The following is a 25158-nucleotide window of genomic DNA, read 5'->3' as shown; positions in this document are numbered from 1 at the left end:
GGACAAGTATCCTGGGCTGCATTAGGAGTGCTACCAGCAGGACAAGGGAGAAGACCCTTCCTCTCTACTCAGGATTGCTGAGGCACTTTAAGACCTACTGGAGAGAGTCCAGTGAAGGGCCACAAAAGTGAGTAAGGGACTGGAACCTCTCTTACGTGAAGAAAGGCCAAGAGCTGGGACTGCGTGGCCCAGGGAAGCGAAGGCTCAGGATGGATGTTATCAATATATAGGAATAGCTGAAGGGAGAGAATGAAGGATCCAGACTCTTCCCAGAGGTGCCCAGTGACAGAACCAGAGGCAATGGGCATGCACTGAAACACAGGGGGTTCCCTCTGAATATCAGGAAACACTTTTTTTACAGTGAGGGCAACCAAGCACTGGCACGGGCCGCCCAGAGATGTTGTGGAGTCTCTATCCCTAAAGACATTGCAAAGCAGCGAGGATCCGGCACAGGGCCGCTGCTCGGTAACGGGGCCAGCCCTCGTTAAACATCTCTGGTCCTCGGTAACAGAACCGAGCCCCGAGGAGCGGCGCCGGGGTGGGAGGGGCGCGGCTGGCACAGGAAGAGGTGGCGGAAGGGGCGGGCGCGTTGTCTCCCCGGCGGAAAGGGCGCAGCGGCACTTCCCTGCCGGCCCCCCAGGGAAACTCGTGATGGAGGAGAGCAGCGGCGTCCGCCTGTCGGCCGAGTGCCTGGACGAGCCGCCCAACAGCCGCATCTTCGTGGTGCTGGGCAAGGACACCGAGGAGTCGCTGATCCGGGAGCGCTTCTCCCCCTTCGGGGACATCCAGAACATCTGGCTCCTGCGGGACAGGCGCACCAATGAGTCCCGCGGCATCGCCTTCATCAAGTTCGCCCGCAGCTCGCAGGCCTGCCGGGCCATGGAGGAGATGCACGGCCGCAGCCTGCTCCCCGACACCAAGCCCATCAAGGTACCCGCCGGGGAGCGGGGCCGGGCGCTGTGGGGCGGGCGGTGTCGGGGCCTGCCCGGAGCAGCCCTGGGAGCCGGGCAGCGAGCGGCCGCCCCGCCCCGTCGGGCCTGTGCTGCCCGCACGGCCGGGGCTGGCGCTGAGACCCCTCCGGTCACGGCGGACCCACGGCGGCCTCGCGGAGCGGCTGCGGGGGGGTCCCAGCCGTACCTGAAGCTCCCACGTGTGGCCTAAGCTGTAACAGGCCGGAGGGAAATGCTCTACCTGGAAACTACGGGGTCTTTCTTTGGGGCTACGTTTTGAATTTTCGAGGAGTCTCTGTGACAAAGATTCTTAAACAGTATATTCTAAGTGTTGTAAGCAAGATAGACGTGAATAAATAGAGCTGGCTTTGCACATGTGTTTCATATTGGTTTTGTAGCTCATGAAAACTTTTTTCAAAACTTTTTTTTTTTTAAATCCATGCAATTGGGTGGCAGCTTTCAGCCTCCTGTTTTCATGTGAAAATGCAATTGAGTCAGTAAAATCTTTTCTGAAGAACTTGCCATCAGAAGCCAAAAGATCAGACTTGTATTCCTTTCTCCCCTGCATGACTATTAGAAACATAAATTAAGAGCTCTGTGAAATCAGTTGCTACTTTTGTATAAGAAGCTTACTTAGGAAATGGCTTGTGTTTTTCTTACTTGGTTGTTTTGGGTGTGTTTGTTTGTTTGTTTTTGTTTGTGGTTTGTTTGTTTTTTTCTCCTGGTTGTCTTCTGATGTGCCCTTCTGACATGAAATTTACTTCAGTAATTAAAAGGTATTTTAACAGTAACGATGTGAGAAGTTATGATCCTTCATAGAGCACTAGACCTGCAAACTTCAGCCCAACTGAGCAGTGAACTCCAGTAGCAAGGTTTTAATAAGCTGTTAGGCCTTTTTGTTTGTTTGTTTGCATATTTGTTTTTACTACTGCTATACTAAGCTTGTTACAGTAATGCATTCTTTGCTACCTCTCCCGTGTCACTGGGCATATTGGCAGTGCTGCTAAGTCAGTAGCAGTATTCCTCACCATTGTTCATTATCCCCAGTAAGACTTTTTCTGCTGGCCTCTGTCCTGCTTGGGAAACCATTTGGGGTGAATTATATTTGTAGATCTTTTGTCACAGGTGATCACAGCTGTTCTTTTTTTCCATGTTAGGAAAGCTAGCTTATGCGAAAAATAAATACAAAGGTTGTTAAACCTTTTTCTTGGTTGTTGATACGTGTTTAAGACCTATTGCTGGTAATTAGTGTCTATGTAATTATTTCATTAGGTATTTATTGCACAGTCAAGAGCTTCTGGAAGCCACCGAGATGTTGAAGATGAGGAGCTTACACGAATCTTTGTTATGATACCGAAAACCTATACAGAGGAGGATCTGCGAGAGAAGTTTAAGGTACTGATTTGCTATTTGATAATTGTTATTTTAAAATGATTTGTCTTAATTATCAAAAGGGTTTAGCACATGAAACTTTTAGGCATTTTCAGATATTGGAAATTAATACGCTTTTTAATTGTTCCAGATGTATGGAGACATTGAATATTGCAGCATTATTAAAAACAAGACTACTGGAGAAAGTAAGGGTTTGGGCTATGTGAGGTATCTAAAACCATCGCAAGCTGCCCGAGCAATTGAAGAGTGTGATCGAAGTAAGAATCTGACTGAATTCTTTGACTTTTCTTTGCAATAAGTGTGTATCATCATTAATGTACCTTTATTTTTTAGTTGTGTTTGCAGGTAAATTATTTGTGATGTAAAAACATCTTGATACAAAGTTCTTTTGCAAGTAAATAGTAGCGTTGTTAACATTCAGTGAGAACAGTCACCTAATTACATTCTTTCAAGACCAGGAGAAGAAAGGCTTTTGGGGAAACTTAACAGCAGCCTTTCAGTCAAACCTCCTGTTCAATGTTGCTTAGTCACACATATGAAATAACTTGGTGTGTGGACTTGATTGGTTGTTGTTCTTACTTTTTGTGTCTGGGGTTTCTTTTCCCCCTTAATATACGTGGTGGTTCTGCATCATACCTATCATAAGTGGTTCTATAAAAATGATATTTGTGCATAGGAATATGAGCCTGAGATTACTTAGCAGTCAAATTGTATTTCCTTTTTGCTGTGAGGTTAAAATGAAATTAGTTGGATAGCTTGAATATAATACCCATTTCTTTCATAAAAGCAAAACCTAGATCAGTGCAAAACACCCACGAACTGCTGTTTTAGCACAGAAGTTCATGGGATTCCTTCTGGAGCATCTCAGAATCCTGCTAAGTATCACAGAATGGTTGAAGTTGAAAGGCACCTCTGGAGGTCATCTTGCTCAAGCAGGATCACCTCAGCACTGTGGTTGCACAGGACCATGTCCAGGTGTCTTTTGAATATCCCTAAGCATGGAGACTCCACAACCTTTGTGGCAAACTGTGCCAGTGCTCAGTCATTCTCACAGCAAGTAGATTGTTGTGCTTAACTTGTGAGTAGGAGTAGTTCTATGTGGAAACTGTTAACTTTCACATGATTACTATGGCAGGCTTCAAGAGTTATAGTTATTTCACTACAGCCCGTGCTTACTGGTCTTTCTGAATAATATGGTTCTAAATATGGTACTTGGAGAATGTGGGTGTGGTCAGATAATTGAGATGTGCTGAGGTGTTGCTATATTGTTTCTTTCAGGTTTCAGGGCCATTTTGGCTGAACCTAAAAATAAGGCATCTGAGTCTTTTGAACATGACTATTATAGTAATAACACAAGGCAAGAGCCAAGAGGAAATACGCTTCCATTTTGTAAGTCACAGCTTTTGGTACTAAAAGTGATTTGTAGTCTTGAGTATGGTCACTAAGTAAGAATGTGGTTTGGAAGAAGGGAAGCTAATGGAGTTTTAGGCCAACACTTGAGTAGTAGATTGGATGTTGAAGTTAGAAACTAGCCAGGCATTTCATCTCTATATTTTTATGGCTTGCTTTGCTCTGGTTGGCCAATTATTTTGCGATTTCCATTGGTGAAATTAACACATTACCTTTAATATATAATTGACTTGGATTGCTTTTAAAAGTTGAATGCAACATATGCATGAAATGAAGGCATGCTGGTGTGATGACTCAAATTATTTTGTTGATTCTTGAGGTATGCAGCCAGAATTTTGTAGTTTTGAAAAAAATGAGAGCAGAATTCAAGAATCCGTCTCCAAACGTCTGTCAGTGTTATCACGGCTTCCCTTTATTCAAGAGCAGCTGTTTGCCCTCTTTGATTTAGTTCCAGGACTGGAATATTGTGATGTTCAGCGAGATCCTTATACCAATAGTGGTAAGTATTAGTACAGAAAGTTTTTTTTCTTTTATCTGTGAATTCCTCGTACTTTTACTTTCACGTAATAAAATCTCAAGAAGGATGGAATCAAAGTCATGATAAGTGGTTTTGGTCAAATTAATAGTTTTAGGTAGAATAAATGAATGTGGCAGTTTGAGCCGCGTTAGAAATCTAAAAATCCAATTTTCAGGCTTCTCCACCCCCTCCCACAATTATCCCAACACTACTGAAGAGAAACTTTCAGGCCAGAGGCTTCTATAGGGGAAGGAGAAGTATATACATTTATTTACACAAATAAATACTATACAAGCTAAAGACAACTATATATATATCTCTATCAATCAGTCCTTTCAAGCCCCTCCTTTAAGTTTAGTCCAGGAAAGAGCCTTTTCAAGGCTGGAAAGTAACCAGTCCCTCTGTGGGAGTGTTCTGGGCCCGAACGCTCCCCCCTCACCAAGTTCCAGTTGTTTGTTGCAGTCTCTCCTCCTCATGAAGTCCAGGAAGATAGCTCTGAGTCCTTGCTCTCCTGCTGCTGTGTGATCTGTCTCTCTCTCTCTCTCATACCTTGGTTCGTAGGCTGCTGCAGTGTGGTTCTGCTTATCAAGTGTCCACGTCCTGGCATGTGGATTTCTCCTCAGGTTTTCGGTTGTCCTGCGTGGCAGAGACATCCTCCGGGCCCCTTCTCCCTCTCTCTGGGCGGGGTCCGTCTCCAATTTCGCTTGGGACTCTTTCTCCCGAGCGCCGGGCCTACCTCCACAGCCCGTCCACTTGGCTCAGCTTCAATGCTGAGCCTCTCCTCCACTTTCCAGTGGAGGGACAGAAAAGCCCCCCTCCACAGCTTAGCTGTAGAAAAGGAGGGGGGAGAAGGCTTGGCTACAAAAGCCTGCCTCTCTCCTCTTACCTCAAGTCAGATTCAGGTGCTCACGTGAGTCTCTTCCCTCACTGCACACACTCAAAATGCTGCCTCTAACTCTGGTCTGGGCCAGGCAGAGCTGGGGGGGCTGCAGGGCTCCCCTCTCCCCCCCCGGAGGGGAGAGAGGGAGCCCAGCCACCCCCTGGCCTTCCACACCTACACGCAGCAGACACCAACAGCCCAAGTGCCAACACAGAACTTGCCAACCACTTCCGGTGCTGTGAAATATATGATTTTTGCGCAGAAGCGAACAACATGAGTGGTGATTGGCTCTTCAGGGAACACTGCCCTGGCACCCAATCACCTCTGAGCCCCCCTCTCTCGAGGGGGGGCCAATCTCAAACCATGACAATGAAGAAAAAGTTTCAGAAATTATTGGACATCTAGTTAAAATAAACAGATCTTTAGAGTTTTCATCTTGAAATGGGCGTGGGGGGGGTGTATGTATGTAGAAGCTGACATGAGTAAATGGGATTAAATAATTCCAAAACAGGTCATGTTTTCTATTAAAAAGATATTTTGGTTTCAGTCTTGTTTTGCTGCTGCTGTGAAAAATGTGGAAGTGGTCTCTTCTCCAAGAAGCTTGAAATGATTCAGAGAGCTAAAGTATAATTTTACAGTTCTTGAGATTGACTCTTAATGGGATAGTTGTATTTTTAAATGAAATCATGTATCCTTTTGTTACTCATTCCAGATTAGTGAAGAAGACGTGTTTTCGCTTGTGTGGTTTTATTGCCAGCTTTTCAAAGTAGCATAAATACAGCTCGTCTGTCACTAGTTAATTCCACTGAAGTTTTCTTCAAATACTTCTGGTTAAATAATGTGATATGTGGTAAAAAGACTTAAGAATTTTGTGTCATCCATGACTGATGTGCAGTTTAATCCTTTGCTCTATATGAGTGTAGTTTGTTCTTAGAATTTAGCCATCTCACCCTGAAACTGTGTGCACTGTATTTGCAGGCTATGCTGTGATTCAGTACAGCACTGCTGCATCAGCTATATATGCCAAGTACAAATTACATGGGTTTGAGTATCCTCCTGGAAATCGATTAACTGTCACTTTTCTAGAAGATGGGAGTGATAGTTCAGAGTAAGTACTAATATATTGAGATAAAAAGTTGTAAGTTGTGTTCTGGAGAGCAAAATAAATGTATCATTAAATAAGTAACACCAATATCACTCTGAGCTTGTTCTGTACTCATAGGTAGTATTTTCTGAAATTGAGGTGTTTGATTTGGGGTTTTCTTTTTGAATAGTTTAGAATAAGCCTTTTGAAACTTACTAGTCTTTGATAAAGAAAAGATTAAAATATATATTCTTAAGATTCTATAGAAAAATCTTGGATTTGTCAAGAATCTTTGTCAATGTATCTGTAATACGTAACAAGGGCTGGAATGTGTTTTTGATCTCTTGGTTGTTTGCAGTAGGGCGAGTAGTAGCCTTGTGAAGCACATATATATAGAATAAAGCTGCTGGTGATGAGGATCTGATATCCTCACAGTATGGGGAATTGTCAGGTCTTCCACCATCTCTAACTCATTCCTGTCATTTGAATGCCCATTACAAGTTGGAGGGGCTTAGGTACTCTCCTGTGGTGAAAATTTTGGCTTAGTTTCATCCTAAAGGAATCTAGTTCATGTCAAACCTATTCTGGGAAATGAATGGGGACAGTAAGGAGGGACAATGGGGAGACTCACTTCAAAAGTGCATGCCTGACCCAAACTAGAAAAAATGTTGATTGCAACCTTCATTCTCCAATAATTTCTGCAGCATTGTCTTACAACTCAGGCTGTGACTGTGCAAAATGTACAATTGCTTTTTCTTATTCTGCAACAAAACAAAATAAAATCACTGGAAAATAGGAGCTGGAAGTAAACTTTCTGTGATAGTATTTTGACTTCTCAACTGAATCTTTGTGCTCTTTACTGAAATAGGTGAAATTTTTCTGTCCGTTTTGCTTTTTAGGCACCTCTCACAAAACGTAGTGGGCTTTTGTAGAGATAATTTTATCTTTTGTACCCCTAGAGTGTTAAAAAAAGCAAAAGGTATATGTAGTAATGTATTACTGTTTTCAGTGAGTTCCAGCTAGCATGCATACTTTCAGGTCATGTCTGTAGAGTGTCCTGAAAACCTGGCTTGATTGTCATTATTTACATATTACAGATTTCCAGAGATACTCTTTTTCATTGAAACTTTTCTCTTGCTGAATTTAGGATTAACTTAGCTCTTTCTTTAAAGTATTTTATTATCACTTCTGCTTGCAGCCTCATCAGAAAAATGGCAACACAGCTGGTAACAGCACAGGTGTCGTCAGCGTTGCGCAATAACAACACGATTGTCCAGCAGTATAGGACACCTCCCGTAAGTTCATATAAAGCACAGTGTTAGTATTCTTCTGAATTGTTGTAAGAAACTTCAGATATGTCAATAAAGAACACTGCTCACTTTCTTCTGTAACTGTTTTAGATGCTGCACTTTTTAAGATGTACCTCTGATTGGTTGGTACATTTTTATTCCCTGTAAAGTTGCCTGAGCTTACTTGGATTTATTGTGCAATTTAATGAAATCATCAAAATAAATAAAGTAACAAAGATTAGCACTTGTAGAGGCTGTTTATGTCCTGTGATGGGAACAAAAATTGTAAGTAAGGTAAAATTACTTCCTCTGCCCCCTGCCCCTCCAGTTGATTTATACTTGTGGTTTTTTTCTCCTGTTTCAGCAGGCGTTTGGAGGAACTTCTGGCCCACAGTTACTTCAGCCCCAAACAGATGCCATACTGCCACCACCCAAAAAAAAAGTTCCACCTGACACTTCTGTGAAGGAAAGGCTTTTCATACTTTTTCATCCCCATCCTTTACCTGTTGTCGTTTTGGAGGATGTGTTCTGGTAAGCCTCCATTTACAAATAAGTGCTTCCTAACAAAAAGAAAACAAACTATGAAATATTTAAAATAAATGTTGAAAATAAAAAAGATTATTGTGAAAATGCTTTCCAAAAAGGGCAGCGCACAGTGATTAGTAAGTATAAGTGAACAGTAAGTAACAGTTGCTTTTTGAAACTAGTTTGTAATGGAATTCACATTGAAGCATAGATGCAGTGTCATAGCAGCTTTATTATCAATTAACTTAATCTAAAGTAAAATTACTAGTCTTCTAACACTTATTTTTAACCAAAAAATGTGGTACTTCCAGTTCTTCCTAATTTATTTTGCATTTTCTTTTAAATATTTCTGTAAGGTATTTAAGTATTTTGATAAATTTCCATAGTAACTTAGGTGAGTAAGTATATCATGTATCGTAATGGTTTGCATCTTACTGACACTGTTTCAGCTGTTCTTTCACACGACCTCCTTTTGAGGAGCAAAGACTTGAGACAATTTTTGCCATCTTTAAAACAAATCTATAGTTAACTGTTCTCCAGTGTTTTCTGTTATTTGTTTGTAGTATACTCTTGAAGAAAAAGACATTTCCCTTTTCTAATAGCTTGCATTTGCAATAAATCTTTAAGAAAACCAAACTGTACAAAGCACCAGGAAAGGAAAAGAAATAGTATGCACATAATGTGGAATTTAAAACTGTGCCTATTTGATATACTGGATTTTCTTAATGAGATGCTGGAGAAGGAAAAGGCTGTGTATACAGTTGTATAACTTCAATATGAAGTAAAGCAGACTATTTTTCAGAAACGTATTTTAAGGAACTGTCTAGGAATCTCCTGAGGACTTTGGAAATCTGTATTTTCCCTAAAGCTTTTGTGTTTGCTTTCTGAGTCATTTCAGTGAGACCTTTTCAAAGATGAATCACAACTGAGCAAGTTCAATTAAGTGAGATGCAGGTTTAGCTTCTAAATTATCTGCTGGTTTGCATGTGTATGTCTTATTTTTGGTTTGTTTGGGTTTTTTCTTTGTAGTGAGTCAAAAACTAAAACGATCCCAGCGGAGGCAGAAAACTGGAATGCTTTATTGGACTTACAAGTTCATATTTAAAGGGTTTAGGGTCTACATATTCAACAGGGAGTTCTAATTGTTACAATTTATTACAAACAGGATGTTTCAGGGGATGACATAAGGGAAAAACCCAGGTTAACAAATTTGGGGTCTTACACATAAATCATAGCGGAAAACCCATTTTATCTTGGGGGAATTACATGGAGGAAAGAGGTATTCAGGTTTGCAGAATGCACAGGATCCAGGGAACACAAAGGGAGAGATAAAACAGAATAAGTCTTCTGCACTGGCTTGATGAATTCAGGGCATGGTTTCTCTGGGCTTGGGCAGGACATTCCAAACCCATGACATCAATGGATCCTTGTCTGGACTCTAAGATGGAGGTTTGTCCCCAATCGCTGTTAGCCCAAGGCTTTTGTTTAAACCTAGCAGTTTTCTTTTTCTCATATCCAAATTTTGGAGTCCAACATTTCTTATTTTGGTTTTTTTTTTGGAAGTTTTAAGTGCCATGTAGTGTTTGGGGACTGTAGTATTGATTAGCTTTACATATTCTTTTAAATAAGAGAGAAATCACTGGTGTTTGTGGTTCTGTTGTAATATTCTGTAGAAAACATAGTCTGTGAACTTCTGGTATTATTTCTGTTCCTGCCCATAATTCAAGAGAAGGGAATATGAAAATTGGGAGTTTTAGAAGAGGCCAGCAGAAGAAAACATAGTGTACATATCAGAATACAGTTGTTGCAGTTAACAAATCATATATACTTCAGATTGGATATGTTGCAGGAAAACCTGTAAATTCTCTTTTTTTTTTTTTTCCCCCTCACAGTCGTTTTGGACAATTGATACAAGTTTACCTTGTGGCTGGAAAAAATGTGGGCTATGCAAAATTTGCAGACAGAGCAAGTGCCAGTGAGGCCATAACTGCGTTACATGGCAAGATTGTGAATGGTGTCAGGCTCAAGGTGAGGTTGGCAGATTCGCCCTCGGAGGAACCCAACAAGCGCCAGAGAACTTACTGAGCAGGTGAGTACCCAGTCTGAGCTGTTACACTGAAGTTCAGCTACTTGAAATAGTAATTGGCTAAGTATTTTTAAAGTTAGATACAAACATGTAATGATAAACTTTAAACCTATTCTTAGCTAACAACCTGAAATGCAATTTGTTGTATATCTGTTTGTGTGTATATATGTACACGTATCTGTGTATGCTTATATATGCACATATGCACTTTATTTTAGCAAAAACGAATTTTTATAATTCTTGGAAAAATATGAACCAGTTGATAAAAATCAGTCTCGATGTTCATAGAAGTATTTGCTTTTGTACATAAGAGAATCAGTTAACATTGAAAAGAGAATGCAAAAATAAACAATGGAACTGACATCAGCTTCTGTGTGTCTTTTTTTTGTTAAAAACACATGCCATCAGTGGTGTTGGATAAAGATGCAGAGTTGAGCTGTTGGAGGATAGAGGAGTGAAGGGGGTACATAAAAAAAGGATGCGGGGGGGACAGGTAAGGTTGTCAGGTGAAACCAAAGGTTTGGGATATTTGGGTCATCTGGATTCTCAGAAATGAGATGTAGCTGAAATGTGGGATAGTGAAGAAAATATTGCAGAGCTTGTGGTGGAGGGGATGAGGTGTGTGTTTAAGATAATTAGTTTGAGAACTTATTGTTTGATGCTTATGGCCTGTGAAAGCTGGCTAAACTCCTAGAGGTTTTATATTTTTTAGATTTCAGGGACCAAAACTAAATTGTTCTTTTAAAACGTTGGTTTGCCTCAGATTACATAAAATTTAGTAAAATTTCTTTTTTTTTTTAATTTCTTTTTTAACATTAGAACTATGACCAAAAGAGAAATATAGTAGGGGGAGAAAAAGCTGTTTTCTGCAAAATAACTCTCAAATATTACTATAGCTCTCAGATATTTCCAGTAGCCATATTATCTTCCTAGGGGACATGAAGTTTTGATTTAACTCATTCAGAAAACGTCGCATGAAATCCTTACTCTCTTCACGTCAATATTTTACCTCTAAGCTTCAGTCCTTGTACCTTTCTTTGTATAGATGTTCTTTGTGACCCTAGAGTTGCAAAGATCAAAAAAAGATTTTGCCCAGATTGTTCTTGTTCTCCTTTTTTCCTGAGGACTTTCATGTTGCTCTTCTGATAAGCAGCAAATGCTAAAGGTGGCCTTAGTCTCTCTATATATAACTTTTGTTTTAAAAAGTGGATTTCTAGCATTTTTTTTCTGCATTGAATTACAGCTAAAACTAATTTGAAGCTTTTTTCTTCTTTTTTTTTAATCAGCAGGCAAACACAATTTTAAATAACTTGTACTCATGCTCTTATCTTCGTACAAAGTTTTGTTTTTAATGTGACTTTTACTATCAGCAATTAAAGGCCAGCCTCTGGGTCTCTACAGGAATAACTATGATGTGATGTGTAATATAATGCCAGGTCTGCCTTGTGTACTTCTTACTAGAAAACTGTAAACACAATATGCATCCAAAATTCGAAAAATGATCTATCCTGAAGTTTTCTTTCTTTGTTTTTAAGAAAGATAAGAGTGAGAAGACTGGAAAGTTCTCTTCTGATGGTCTATCTAAAACTGATTTTTTTTTTATTTACACATATGAACACACACAGAAGCACATGTTTTTCCAGTCATGGTTTTTGAGAAGATTCTTTAATGTCTCCAGGTGACAAACAGTGTGCAGTTGGTCACCAAATGAGATTTTCAAAAGGCTAAAGCTTACTTTATGTTTCAAATTATGTTATTAAATTCTAATATACACATATTATTGACTAATCAGAAACATGGACTTGTTTATAAGGTCAGATTAAGATACACACATTTTACCTAATTAGAAAAATGGAAAACTAAGATCCTATTTAAAAATTATTTTTTTAGAACATTCAAAATTACAGCAGAGCTCTCTCTGCTTTCCTAGGTTTTTATATCTCTAAATTTCAAATAACAGAGTACTAGTTTTAGTTGTTGAAAGACAGACACGTTAACTCTGTCTTGGACAGATTACTAATAATTCTGGTGGAAATATCTGCTGAGTATTTCCCTTCTGGTTAGCCTTTTGTCTGCCGAGTCTGTGCTATATCACAAGGAGAAGAGTTTTCTAAATTTACAGTATTATACATCCTGTACACGAGGTTCTTGATTCTGAGTCTTTTAGCAGGTTGTTTTAGCATCTGTCTCTTCTTGGAACAGATGTCCTGTTGTATTGCTGGCTTTTTGTCTCTAACAACGTGACTGGATTTCTGCAATAGTCCTTTCTATACAAGGTTCTGATTAAAATCTGTGATAAGACCTGAGAATTTTAGAATCTATATGAAAATAAATGAAATAATTAAATTTAAGTAAAATATTTTTTCTACACATTTGATGTTTTTCCCTAACACTTTCTTATGTAAATAATCTTTTTAAAAATACAATTTACAAAATTGTTTCTTTAAAAATGTTTTATTGTAACAGTATGCTACTGATAATGCTCTTGCAATGTAAACATCTGACCATAAGAACTTTGTTACCTTGCAACAACCTTTTGTTTATCAGGCGAATTTGCATACATGTGTATTAATATTCTAAACTGATGCACCTAATGAATTTTACAGACTCTGGCTCTCCTACAAGTCAGTGAAAATTCAATTTATATGAGTAGTTAAAAGTAGCAGAGAAAAGATGGAAATAGAGACCAGTAACGTTCTCTTAACTACTTTAAGTTCTAACATAATGTTTTTTTGGGGATGAGGTTGTCCCCACTTATGCTAAGTAAGTATTAACGGCTGAAATAATCACTTTAAACTATCTTGCTTTGAATCAGTCTAGGCTTGAGAAGACAACTACAGTGTCTACTTCTAGGCAGTTGCTGAAAGCAGACCAATCTTAATGTTCTTGCTATTGACCAGCTTGTGCTCTCCATCAGATTTTTGCATTACTTTGAGTATTTCATGAAAACCTCACTGCAGTGTCTGATGCCAGTTGTGTAAATTATATCGTTCAAAAATGGAAGAGGAAAGAAGGAATTTGCTATATGTCAGAAGAATGCATTCTGGAAATCCAATTAATCTCTCTATTGCAACCTTGTAGTTCTATTTTAATACCACCCCCACCCCCGAAAACAACCCCCACCAAACAACAGACCCACAAACAAAACAAAAAACCAAAACCCACACAAAAAGTCTCTCACAAAACTTTCAAGTAGTCCTTAGAAAGCAGAGCTTCTAACTAGCAATGTATTAAAAATGCAAGACACAACTGTGTGGACCTGGGTTCTGTGGGTTTTAACAGTCATTGCTGATTGACTTTAACCCACAGCAAATGGATTAATTGCATTTTTCCCCTTCTGAAAAAGTTTGGTCTTTAAATAATTATTTAGTCACTTACTAAGTTGAAAAGCATTTATTCTGTCATGAAATACATGGTTATTATTGTCTTGTTACTCTTGCTCTGAAAAAGTCCTGCATCACTGATTTGATTTGCATTCATTCTTTTACTTAAACTTTATTAAAATCCTGAAATTAACATCTATATTTATAATGTATTGTTGTGCAAAAATGTTTAAAAAAAGTAATTGTATCATAGTTGAGATGTATTCTGAAAAAAATAGCTGTATTTTGTATCAACAGCGTACTGCAGAAAAAATGCAGCTTTCACACGCTGCTTAGAAAAAGAAACACTTCTTTAAAAGTTGGAGAAGCATATCTAAAACTTTAATATTATTCTTCTAAAGATATTAAAGGCCTTATTTATATGCTGTTGTAGTGATTCTATTTTATAATATGTACTTTAAAATAAAAATATGTATGTTGCTTTTTGATGCTATTTTTGTACTTGTGTTTTTTCTACAGAAACTAAATAATGACATGACCCTCAGCTAGCTGACTGACTGACTGAAAACGTGACTAGACATGGTTCCTGTGGACAGTGACAGCTTTTTCAGTGACAGCTTTTTTTTTTGTTGTTGTTGTTTTTTGTTAATTGTTACTTAGTTGATCTTCTCTCTATGGTGCTTTTTGATTTTGAATATGCAGACATGCAGTTTTGAAAATTATCTAGGTATTTAACATTGTAGACTGGTGGTTGTTCTTGTAGTAATATATAATCCTGTATTACAGAAATCTTGTTTTTACCTGAATTCCTCCTATAAGATGGAAATTACAATGATGGAGGAAATAAAGGAGTCAACATTTTCTGACTTGACTGGTTAGTTGATAATGATTCAGATTCTGTTAAGATAGAAGACATTTCTCATAATCCAAATTGCATTGAAAAGTGAAGTACAGCAGTAAATTCAAAGAAAATGAAATAACTGTTTAAAAAGTGCTATCAGGTGTGACAGTATTAATCTAGATTTAAGAAAATAGCTGTAATCTAGAAAATGATTCAAAGTACATTCTTAAATATTTTGTTGACTTGGGCCAAAAGTATTTGTTATGCTTTGTATGCTGTTTAGTGAAGGTGACATTTGACTGTGGGTCAGACTATCAAAACTGCTTACATTTATCCTTTCTTATCCTGAGGTCTTTTGGTTATAACTGGGGAAAGGATGGAGTCTAGGGGTGTGTGGGGGTTTTTGTTGTTTGGTTTTTGTTTGTTTGTTTGTTTGTTTTTGTTTTTTTTAAAGGGGTTGGGGTTCTTTCCCCCCTCCTCCAGGGGCTTTCAATGCATATGTTGAAGTAAGAGTTGGACAAGTCAGCATTTCAGCAGGATGAAGAGCACATTCCAGCACTGATGGAGAGTAAATGAAGATAGTTCAAATAAGTATTTGCACAGAGAATTTTCAAATGCCAAATACTTTTCTGTGTATTCCTGCATACTACTTGTTGAATTGAAAATATCCTGGTTATTAAAATAATTTATACTGATAAAATTGAGGAATTCTAGTTGTATGCACACTACAGGACAAGCATGCCCTTGGATGCATCTCCTATCCTGGTCCCTTGATTACTGGTGTGGGGAGAGACACGAAAGCACCCTGTAATTTCTTCTGTCTCTGAGCACCTTTGGAAGTATTTCCTTCCTCGCAGGAAGGTTGGGATGAGAAATCAGGTCTTACTCCTAGTTCCAGGATGGGATAGTGAACTGTGTTTCAGGGTAGACACTACCAGTGTATGCACTTTTAATGGGCTAGGAGAGTTATTTACATTGATAAGGGGGATTGGGTCACAGGGGAGACAGAGTGAGGGACAGTAGATCTGGATAATGGGGTTTAAGAAACAATGAGACTTGAGCTTTTATTCTACCCTATAATTTCATGCACTTACCCACTTTTTTCCACTCCCTGCCAGCAGTGTTAGGTTGGCTTAGGCTCAGGTTCCCTTCCCAGCAGGGAGATGCTGCTGTCAGGAGGGCTGGGCAGAAGGTTGTTTTTGTGCTGTGCAGCTGCTCAGTCACCAGCTTGGGTCCCACTGGCCAGTGTCCCTTAGCAGCCGTGCGTTTTCATTTTTATGTAGCTCACTGAGCTCCAGGATCATCGTCCCCCTTTCCATGATTCTCACTGTCTGCTTCTCCAGCCCCTTATTCTTTCCAAGACTGCTGCTTCTTACCAGGAGACCTTTGCAGCCTCCTCTCTGATGCTGCAGCCCCTTTGTTTTCCCAGTCTCAATAGTGAATGTGCAGAAACACAGCACCTTATAATGGTGGGTTTGTCTTGTGTCTCTTTATTAATTTAAGCTATGTTTTTACCTATAACAGATGGACTGCTTTTTTTATTTGTTTTTTAAAGAGAAGGAGGAAATGAGAAGGTATTGGAAATTACCTCCAGTTGTAAGTAGCTAAAAGCTGCAGGTGAAACTTCTTAATTTTCTCCTTTGTTTCCCAACAGCAAAACGCATGCACCAAATAAAGCAATGTCCTTGGTTGGGATGTGGGTGGATGGGGGTGGGAAGAGGAGGGAGTGGAGAGTTTTTCATAAAATCTTTTTAACTGGAAGGCATCGTTACTCAAACCTTAGCGCTTCACCATTTGGTGCTTTACAGTCAGCTGTCTTAAACTACTGCTAGGATGCAAACCTAGATTAGCCATCTGGTAATTGTCATTTGACTTCACCTACTATTAAATTAATGCAATTAGAATAATATTTACATGCAGGTTACTTAATGTTACTTATACAGCAAATATTTTAAAGTATTTAAAATACTTTAATGCAAGATACAGTCATGTTCAACTAGGTTTTATTTCCTGCTCTTTATAAAGGAGTATCAGTAAAAATACTTTTCCATTAGAGGGTATATGAGAATAAGCACTGTCATTGCAATTGGTTCAGAAGTTTAAATTCAAGTTTAAAAGTTGAAAAAAAGTTAAACATGAGGAAGTTGCAGAATAAAGATAGCCTAAGAAACCTCCTTTTCCTTCTCTCCATCTTCCTAGTATGTGTTACAATGCAGTCCTTGATGACTCACCAGCAGCTTTTTTCCCCAAGAGCAGTTGTTTTAGTCTGCTCTTTGTGCTGTGTAAAATTCCTGCTCAATTTGGTATAGATGTTAGAAATTGGATGTTTATGGTTGAGCCTGGAGAATTGGATCCTGTCTGTGACTCTAGCCCAAAGGGTGTTCATAAGAAGGGTTGCCATTTCTCTGGGGTTCCCCTGAAAAAGTCCCAGTTTGGATCGGTGTGTAAGGTTTTTTTGCTGCTTGGTTGGTTTTGTGGGGGTTTTTTCCATCCTGTATGATAAATTTCAAGTAGCATTTGGGGCTTTCCCGTTTTGCTCAGGGGAAATAATTCTGACCAGGTTGCCATAAATCCCAAACTCCAGAACTGTCAAGCAGCACCTCTGCAGACTTAACTGTACAGTCAATATGTGCAGTGAATCCAAAATTTTCAGAAAGCATCAGTCTTATTCTGAATACATGGAGAGACACCATGCTCATGTAGAGGGGTCTGACACATGCTTCTGAACCTGTATAGTGTGGTGTATCTGCACAGCACCAGGTGAAATGCTGAGAATGCCTTTATAGGCAGTTGAAAAAAACCCCAACTTCTCATTTATGTGATGGAATCAGCCTTTTGAAGAGTCTCTCCTATGTCAAGATCCCTGTCTGACGTGGTACTGAAGGTGGATCCCTGTGTGTTTAGGGGACATGAACATCCCCAGGAGGGTAAACACTCAAAAATTAAGTGACTGGTGGTTTTTTTTGGCCATCCAAGATGGGGAAAAAAGAATCAGGTTGGCATGATCCTAACAGCTACTTGAAGGGAGCATTCAACACACACAGAAGGTTAAAAGATACCCTTTACAACTTGAAGTAATGTTATGAAGTAGAGCAGTGCCATTTTCTAATTGTTCTCTATCTTATTTTTGTTATTACATGTCTCTGGGAGTAGTGGGCCACTGCACTCCCCTGGGCATGGAAGATCAGTGCTCCCTGCTTTGGGCTGTGGACCTCTCTTGCCTGCTTGTTCAGTCAGGTCTGCAACTGAAGAGAATTAGAATTGGGCTGGAACTTGAAAAAAAAAACTCCTGTTCCAGTTCTGAGGCTTCAAGGTACCCTAAGAAGCAACTCTGCAAACAGTATCTCCCTTATAGTCAATATCGAATCAAACTACTAGTTGACTCACATGGAGTAATTTGTAGTGTGCTGGTAATGTTTTTAGAAGATACTTAAAATCATTATTGCTCTCCTTAGAGTTCAGTGTATTTACTGAAAGTATTAATGGGCTATTCTTCTCCAGCTAAGTAACATCTTGCTATTTTGAAGTCCCCCAGCATTTTTGATTGGATATGATATTCACCACTCCCTGTTTCAGTTGTTATGTAGCACTACTGGTAAGTGGCATGCTGCTTTTATAGATCTTTTCGTTGGTAAGTAAAAACTCTGTCTGCTGTGAAAATGAGCATTAGATTCCTGCACTGGAAAAAAACTTGTGTTACTCTTATTCCTTTTGATGGTGTTTAGTGAATTGACCAAAAGTGTATAGCATTTTTGGTGTGTTGTTTTGCAGAATCAGTGTTTTAGTATTGGTAAGTAGAATTTAGTATGCTTATCCGTAAGTGACTTGGACTTCAGCTGTGTTCATCAGCCATAGTTTCTGTGGTCATTGAACAAGGCTTTTATACCTTTTGAAAATGAGATAATACAGATTTCTTAAATTACACTAAATGATGTCCAGTAGAAATAATTTTATCCATTTATTGAGTCATAACTTCTTGGTTAGTAGAGGAGCCTTTTCTTTGTGTAAGTGGGGGAAGATACTAATCTGCTTATGTTGTCTGATTGTCTACATTAGGATATTTCTGATTATGAAATGAAAAAAGGCCATTCTCAAGAGGGCTGTGCATTCTGAATGTGATCTGTGAGTCAGTGATTGCAGTGCTCCTCACTGGGTCCTGGGGCTCCTGAGACCTTTTTGTTTAGTGGCACAAACCAGTACTAGGGCACCTCACATGGGGGTAGAGCCCAGGTTTGCAGTGCAGTGTGCAATTGGATTTCCTTTGCATCTTTTCTTGTTCTTCCTGTTGGTGGTCCTTTCTCTGACCCAGGGCACTCTGTCATGTCTCTTCTGCTCTGTCTCCAGAGATATCATCTAATGTCTGCAGTAGCAGGAACCTCCACTCTTTCAATTACTGTAGAAGTAAGTGAGAGACAGAAGGAATAATCATACATAAGTGGAAACTGTTGAAGGTGAAAACATGATTATGTGCACAGCTCCAATTCAGGAAAACTAATTTCATATTCTCATCATGTTGTTTTCCCGAACTTATTATCTTTATTTGTTAAACATTCATTTAAAACTTTATCAAAGATTCTGCTCAAGTTTTTCACAGAATGTTAAGTTAGAACTGCAGTTATATTGGTAAATTTTCTCCAAATAGAATGAAGAAAAAACTATCAAAGAAGGAGGGTTAACAGTGCCAAGTTCACTTACAATTATAGCAAAGGGACAAAGGGTGACACCACAGCCTGCAGTGCTATGAGGCAATCCCCCTGGTTCCAGCAGAGGTCACTGGGCTCCTGGGTGTGTAGACGGAGACTGCAGCTCAAAGCTGACACTGCTGAAAATCTTAACCTGCTCCTAAGATAATCAGCCTGTATATAGAACTTCATAACCAAAAGCTTGTGGGTTTTTTCCACAGGTAAAGAATTATCACTAGGTGTATCAATTTCAAACACATAATTCAAAGTGCTTTTAACGTAAGTTAATAATTAAAATAATTTCAAGTAATTGATTTAAAAGTAATTGAGAGAAGACAGAAGCCTAGTTTAACTTGCATATTTTCTCTGAATTGTTTTTAAGCCATTTATTTCTTCACAGCCTATCATTTTTGAAATACAGATGTTCTAGTTTTGCTCACACAAGCCTCACATGTCTATTTCTGATTAATTTTTCTTGCTGTTCCAGAGGCTTTTCCTAGTTTTGCAAATGCAGGATTAGCCAAATACTTTTAAAATTGTCATGCTGAGTATGAAAGTTTTCTGTGAGATACCTGAAAACATTGCATACAGAACACCTCTCTATACCGTTTTTTGGCATTTTTGCAATTTCTCTGTAAAAGATTAGGAGGAAGATAATGAGCAGGAACTAGGAAGAGAATTGGGGGAAAGAGAGATAAAACAAAGGAAAAATAAGGAAGATTATAAAAAAAGGAGTTCTGATTTCAAGAAATAGAACAGGAAACAGTCTAATAGGAGGTAAGGCATGAGGGGGTTCCTGGGGGAAAGCCAATTTGGGTACATCAATCTATAGTAACGTCACTCTTGTTTCTTATTTCTCCTTCATTTTGAAATGCAGTGATTGTCACGCACAATGCTTATTTCATATACACATAATGAATATTTTGGCACCAGAATTACTTTTAAAGCAATATTTGTTTTTTCAAAATTGTGTGCTTTCTGTTGAGCTCATTTATCTTGTTGGGTAATTTCTCCTTCATCACTCTGGTGTGTGGTGGTTCTGTTCCTCCTCCTTGCGCTGACACAGCTTACCTCAGCTGCAGCTGTCAGGAGTTCACTGAACAACTTGCAGCACAAATTCACATCAGGTCATTCATCCACAGCCTTTGCTTTTGGCAGGGATAAGCACAGCAACAGAAGCTTGAGTTACAGGCCTCCTGCAGCCAGCCTGATGCTGTAGCGCACTCAAAACTCGAGGTGGTTCCAGATGCTTCAGACAGCTCTGGTAGCTGAAGCTGGGGAGACTGAAACTCAGCACCAGGCAGCTCTGCTGGGTACAGGAGTGAAGAGAAGAGTGTAGCTGGATATAACACAAAACACCGTTCAGCTGCTTGCTCTGCTTGCTTATAAATGCTTTAAAGGAGGCTTTAAGAGGAGTTGCTTTGAGGGATGATGGGCTTTATGGCCTTGGTGCTTTGTAAACATCGTAAATCACAGCTTGAAAATAACACTTGGGTTCTGTAAAGTCCGTGTATCTCATAGATGGTGGGGCTGTTGTTTTCAACTATACATGGCACTGTCAGATTAATTAAATATTGATATAAGACTCTTATTCTTCTACTTTAATAATATACATCTGCCTGCTCCCAAACCTTAATTCTTTTATTATGATAATTGAAAATCTTGAAATTCTGCAAACTCTCTGGAGCTTGGGAAGGTGGAGTTTCACCCGACATGAAGTCTAGGGTGTTCAAATCCAGTGTTAACATACAATATCCAACACACAATATCTGCAGGACTTATATTAAGACTGAAAAGTTAAATGCTGACCAGACCCTACTCTGTATTTAGAGAAAATGTTTACAAATCCTGAGCATGCAAATAGAGAAGTTTCCCTGGGAATTCTTCCAACTCTTCTGACCAAGTTCTGTCTTTGGAAGGTGCTAATGAGTAAATTTTCCAGATGACATTTTAAGGAATACAGGACAATGTTATCAGAGCATATTTGGGTATGTGGACATGAAAACTCTATCAGAAATGTAAATATCTGCTGGAAATATTTTCTAAAATTGAAATTACAAGCAACTTAACAAATAAAATTGCAAGATTGCTGAAAGTTATTTAAAGTATCAGAATGTAGATTGTCCTCATCCTGGGCACACTAAATCCCCCTCCTAATGTGTCTGTTATATCCAAGGATAGCACGCGTAAAGTTATATTTAATCAGCAAAACAAAATCAAAGGCAATGGCATATAAAAACATGTACTGTATGTCTTGACCCATTGACGTTTTTAAATTTAAATCAAGTCTATAGAGTTCACTTCTATTCAGAGTTCACATTAGTGTAATAATGCTGGAGGACACTAAAATTTGCTGCCCTTCTCTGTGACAACATACCAGCTAAGTTATTTAAAATTATTGCCAGAATTTTAGACACGGGTTATCCATACACAGATATCGCAGTAGGTTTTTCCTTTCTCTAAAGGCCAAGGATACAAAGATGGCCTCAATGCCCATATATAAAAGCATTCTTGGAATTTTAACCTGGAGACCATCTGAAACTGAAGCTGGGTAATCTGTTGTTGCTTTGGAAAAATAAATTAATAGTTCTCAGAGAGTGCAGAGGAAACTTTACTGCTGTGACCCTTTTTAAAGGTATTCTAGTGGAGTTATAGAGAGAAAAGTCCTTTAAATACTGAAGCTTGAAAGAAAGTCTAGAATAGAAAGCAGAGTGCTTATAATAGCCAGCAGGTTTGGAAGGTATTAGTAATAACACAGCCAGAGATTTCTTTGTTGTTGTTGTTGTTTAAAATTGATAGCTCCAAGTGTTTATACTGCTTTGGTTTTGCAGACTGCACAGTAAAGAAATCATGCAGTTAGCTGAAGATGAGGCTATGGGACTACTACCCATTGCTAAAATCAAGTATGAAACAAGCTCTTTTCCTTATCTTTGAGTGGAGATAGTTAACTATAGAGAGTATCAACCATAAAGATTTTGTTTTTTCTGAGATTGAACCGCTCCTGCTGATTGGTCATATATTTGTCTTCAGAGATAATTGGAGTTCTGATAAACTGCATTTGAGATTTGCTTTTCAGATTTCTGGCTTCTTGTATTTAATAGGGATGTTCTTAAAAGAACTCTTATAAATTGTGATTATCTATGTAAGATGTTTACCTGTAATTTCAGTTTTAAATCATCTTTGGGTGTTTCTACTTCCCTTTCTAGTTTCTTCAATGAGAAGACATAATTTTCCCTTTTTCTTCAGGGATATCCAAGAATGGTTTATATTTTATTTCTGTGATCATCTATGAATATGGAAAGTATTTTTGTTATATTCTACGCATATGTTATGCTGTTATGCTTCAGGATTTCTCTTGCTGTGTGCTGTTCTGATTTTGTATAAAGTAGAGTAAAAAATGGTGCTGAAATGAATAGACCAGTGTATATGAACTATCACTACAGAAACTGAAGAGCAAAATGTTGAGATAATAAAAACAGTTTTTCCAAATTCTCTTCAGGGGAATTGAAAAACACTGAAATGGAAAGATCAGGAACTAAGAGTCTGATTTCACTCCCAGGGAAGATGGAGAAAGGCAGGAATATGCTTTCATACGTAGGGATGCTGCTTGTCTTTGGTTTCTCACACCTAACTGAGGAGAAAGAAAAGAATAAACCATTTGAATGGCTGCACAAGACTGTGTAAAAGTCCATTTAATCTGGTATCCTGCTCTCTACAGTGGCTGGAAACTGATGCTCAGGAAGAGTGTTGAAACGGTGCAGATAATGAGTGTCCTTTCTTGGACAGTTTTCAATAGGCAATGGGGCAGGTACCTTTTCAGCAGGAACTGCAAAGGAAATTGTTGTGCCTGCAGCTGTCCTCCAATCATTTGTATAATCCATGCTTAAAATCATCTGTCTCTTCAGCTTCATAGCATAGTATAGAAGCAAGCCATCTGCATTAATAATATTTTGAATGGAAAAGTTTTTCCCAGTTGTTTTAAACCTGCTGCCTGATCTGAGTTTCACTGAAGTCCTGTGTGATGAAAAATAGCATGTGATCATTTCCTGTCAGCCTCCTATGTATCATTTGGGATTTTATAGATCAAAAGACAATCCTTTCTCAGTCTGCTCTTCAGCTAGAAATTATGTCCTCACACAGATGCATTCCTATACTTCTGTGTAAATTTTGTCAGCTGCATACATGTGTTTTCTAGTTTCACATTTTCATGTGAAGGAACCAGAACTGTACACAGCATTCAAGTGCAAAGAGATTTACATAGGGTTGTAATGAGCTCTTCTGCTTTGTTCTCTACTGCTTTTGGAGCAATTTCTAATACTGTTTGCCTTTTGGACTACTGCTGAGTAGCAAACTAATGTTTGCAGAAAACTACTCACAATGACTCCAAATAATAAAGACTAATTTAGAGCCCATTATTATGTATGTTTAGTTAGGGTTATTTTCATTACTGTTTACATTAGTTTGTAGTTATTGACATAGATTTTCAGCCACTGTCTCATTGCCCTGTTGCTCACTGTTATCAGATCCTTCTACAGCTGCTCAGAGTCAGCTTTCATTTTGCCTATCGTGTAATTTTGCATCATCAGGAAACTGCAAAGATCATTGGTCTTCACACAAGTAATTTTAGGCTATTTAGGTGTAACACTGCTCATCAGAAGTATTCTAAGCAATTCAGTCCTAAGGAGGACTCAAAGAAGAATGTTGTGTTAGGTGGTCAGAATCCGTCAAAGAAGGGGGACATTGATCTGGTTACCTGATGTCAGTCCTGATGGCAGCTGTGCTTTCTGGTTCATGGAGATGGCTCTTCAGTCTTCTGGCACTCCTCTACTGTAGGGCATATCCAGTTTGCATCTTGCTGATGCCTGCCTTTCTGCTTTCAGAGCATGTGCCTGATATGAACCTGCCTCCCAAGCTCTCCCTCTGCCTAATTTGTTTATTATCAGACACTCTTTAATGCTCTTTGGTGCTCTACTTCGTGCTTTTTCTTCAAAGCACGTCCAGTTCACTGCTTACTACTACTATATCCTCACAGTTTTGCATAATTCAATGAATTTGCAAAAAAGATAAGGTGTAATTTGCAAAAATCTTTAATAAAAATGTGTTTGCTACCTATGCCTTGTGTAAGGGTACCGTTTTGCCAAGCACATGCAAACCCTAACAATAACTGACAGCAAAGAAACAATAATATTGCTTATTACAGGAGAAAATAAAACTATTTTCTTAGGGTTCTGTTAGTAAATATTTCCAATGCCCATAGATTTGCTTATCCTCAGGGTATGGGTGGGAAACAAACATTTGCTTTTATATTTAGTAAACTTCCCTGCTGCCTGAATGAGGAATGGGACATTTTAAAGGCATTTGTGTCTTGCCAAGAATTGTGGAAAGAATTCTAGGGTTTCACCTATGGAGGTTTTATCTCTGCATGGACAATCAAACCATGTTTTATAGTTTTCTTCTGGGAAACCTGCCTCCCAGTTGTTGATGAGAGTAAACTTGAGAAAAACAGGTCAAGTTCTTGGATGGACAAAATGGAATATAGCTCCTCTCCTGTGTTTAGGTCCTTACCTCAACATTTCATCAAGATGTTCAAGCCTTTGCTCCTGGTGGTGCAAATTATGAGTAAAAATCAGTGAAAAAAATTCTCATGTGATTATGTAACAACAACAGAGATTTTCAAAACATTTATGTAAGCCTACATAAAATCGGCTTATATCAACATTTCTGAATGATATGGTCATAATCGTCTACAGTTATCTAAGAAACAGTTCTAGGTAAATAAGGCCTTAGAAGACGGTACCTGCGTGCATACACTTCACTGGCATTTTGTCATCCACCATCTATGTAACTTAACTGTATCATTTTAACAAAATATTTAAACTGCCCTTCTACATGTTTGTTTCTCTTTGGTTTAAGTATAGGCAAATTAGTAAAAAAAAAAAACTCTGTAAAATAGCCACTTAAGAACTTGGTATCAAGATCTTTAGAGAATATTAAAGAATAAGTTGTTCAGAAACAAGCAACCTAAGTAACAACACAGTTTTCTGGAATTTCTTTCAGGTCACAGATGTTGAGTGGCCTCTTGCCTGAAATGGTGTTGTTGAATGGTGACCTTAAGACTCCTCCATTTCCTTGCCCTATTACTTACTTAGTTTAGAAGAAAAATAAGTGACTGCATTCCT

General features: G+C 38.6%; 1 protein-coding gene across 2 annotated transcripts; it reads left to right on the top strand.

Annotated features, from left to right (window-relative positions):
- Positions 1-591: 591 nt before the first annotated feature.
- RBM45 (RNA binding motif protein 45) lies at positions 592-15001 on the top strand. Of its 2 annotated transcripts, none has more exons than XM_027678463.1 (10): positions 592-930; positions 2223-2345; positions 2473-2599; positions 3621-3731; positions 4072-4251; positions 6128-6257; positions 7432-7528; positions 7890-8053; positions 9940-10136; positions 13976-15001. In XM_027678463.1, exons 1-9 carry the CDS (start codon positions 652-654, stop codon positions 10130-10132), a joined length of 1404 nt encoding a protein of 467 aa, XP_027534264.1. In that variant the 5' UTR covers positions 592-651; the 3' UTR covers positions 10133-10136; positions 13976-15001. The 2 variants fall into 2 exon arrangements, with proteins under 2 accessions (XP_027534264.1, XP_027534263.1); XM_027678462.1 differs by having other exon boundaries at positions 7887-8053.
- Positions 15002-25158: the final 10157 nt, after the last annotated feature.

Source organism: Neopelma chrysocephalum, unplaced genomic scaffold (genome assembly GCF_003984885.1).
Source record: "Neopelma chrysocephalum unplaced genomic scaffold, ASM398488v2 Primary Assembly neopelma1_44, whole genome shotgun sequence".
NCBI classification, from domain to species: domain Eukaryota; kingdom Metazoa; phylum Chordata; class Aves; order Passeriformes; family Pipridae; genus Neopelma; species Neopelma chrysocephalum.
The sequence above is the reverse complement of the archived record's forward strand: the minus strand, read 5'-3'. Positions and strand labels throughout refer to the sequence as shown.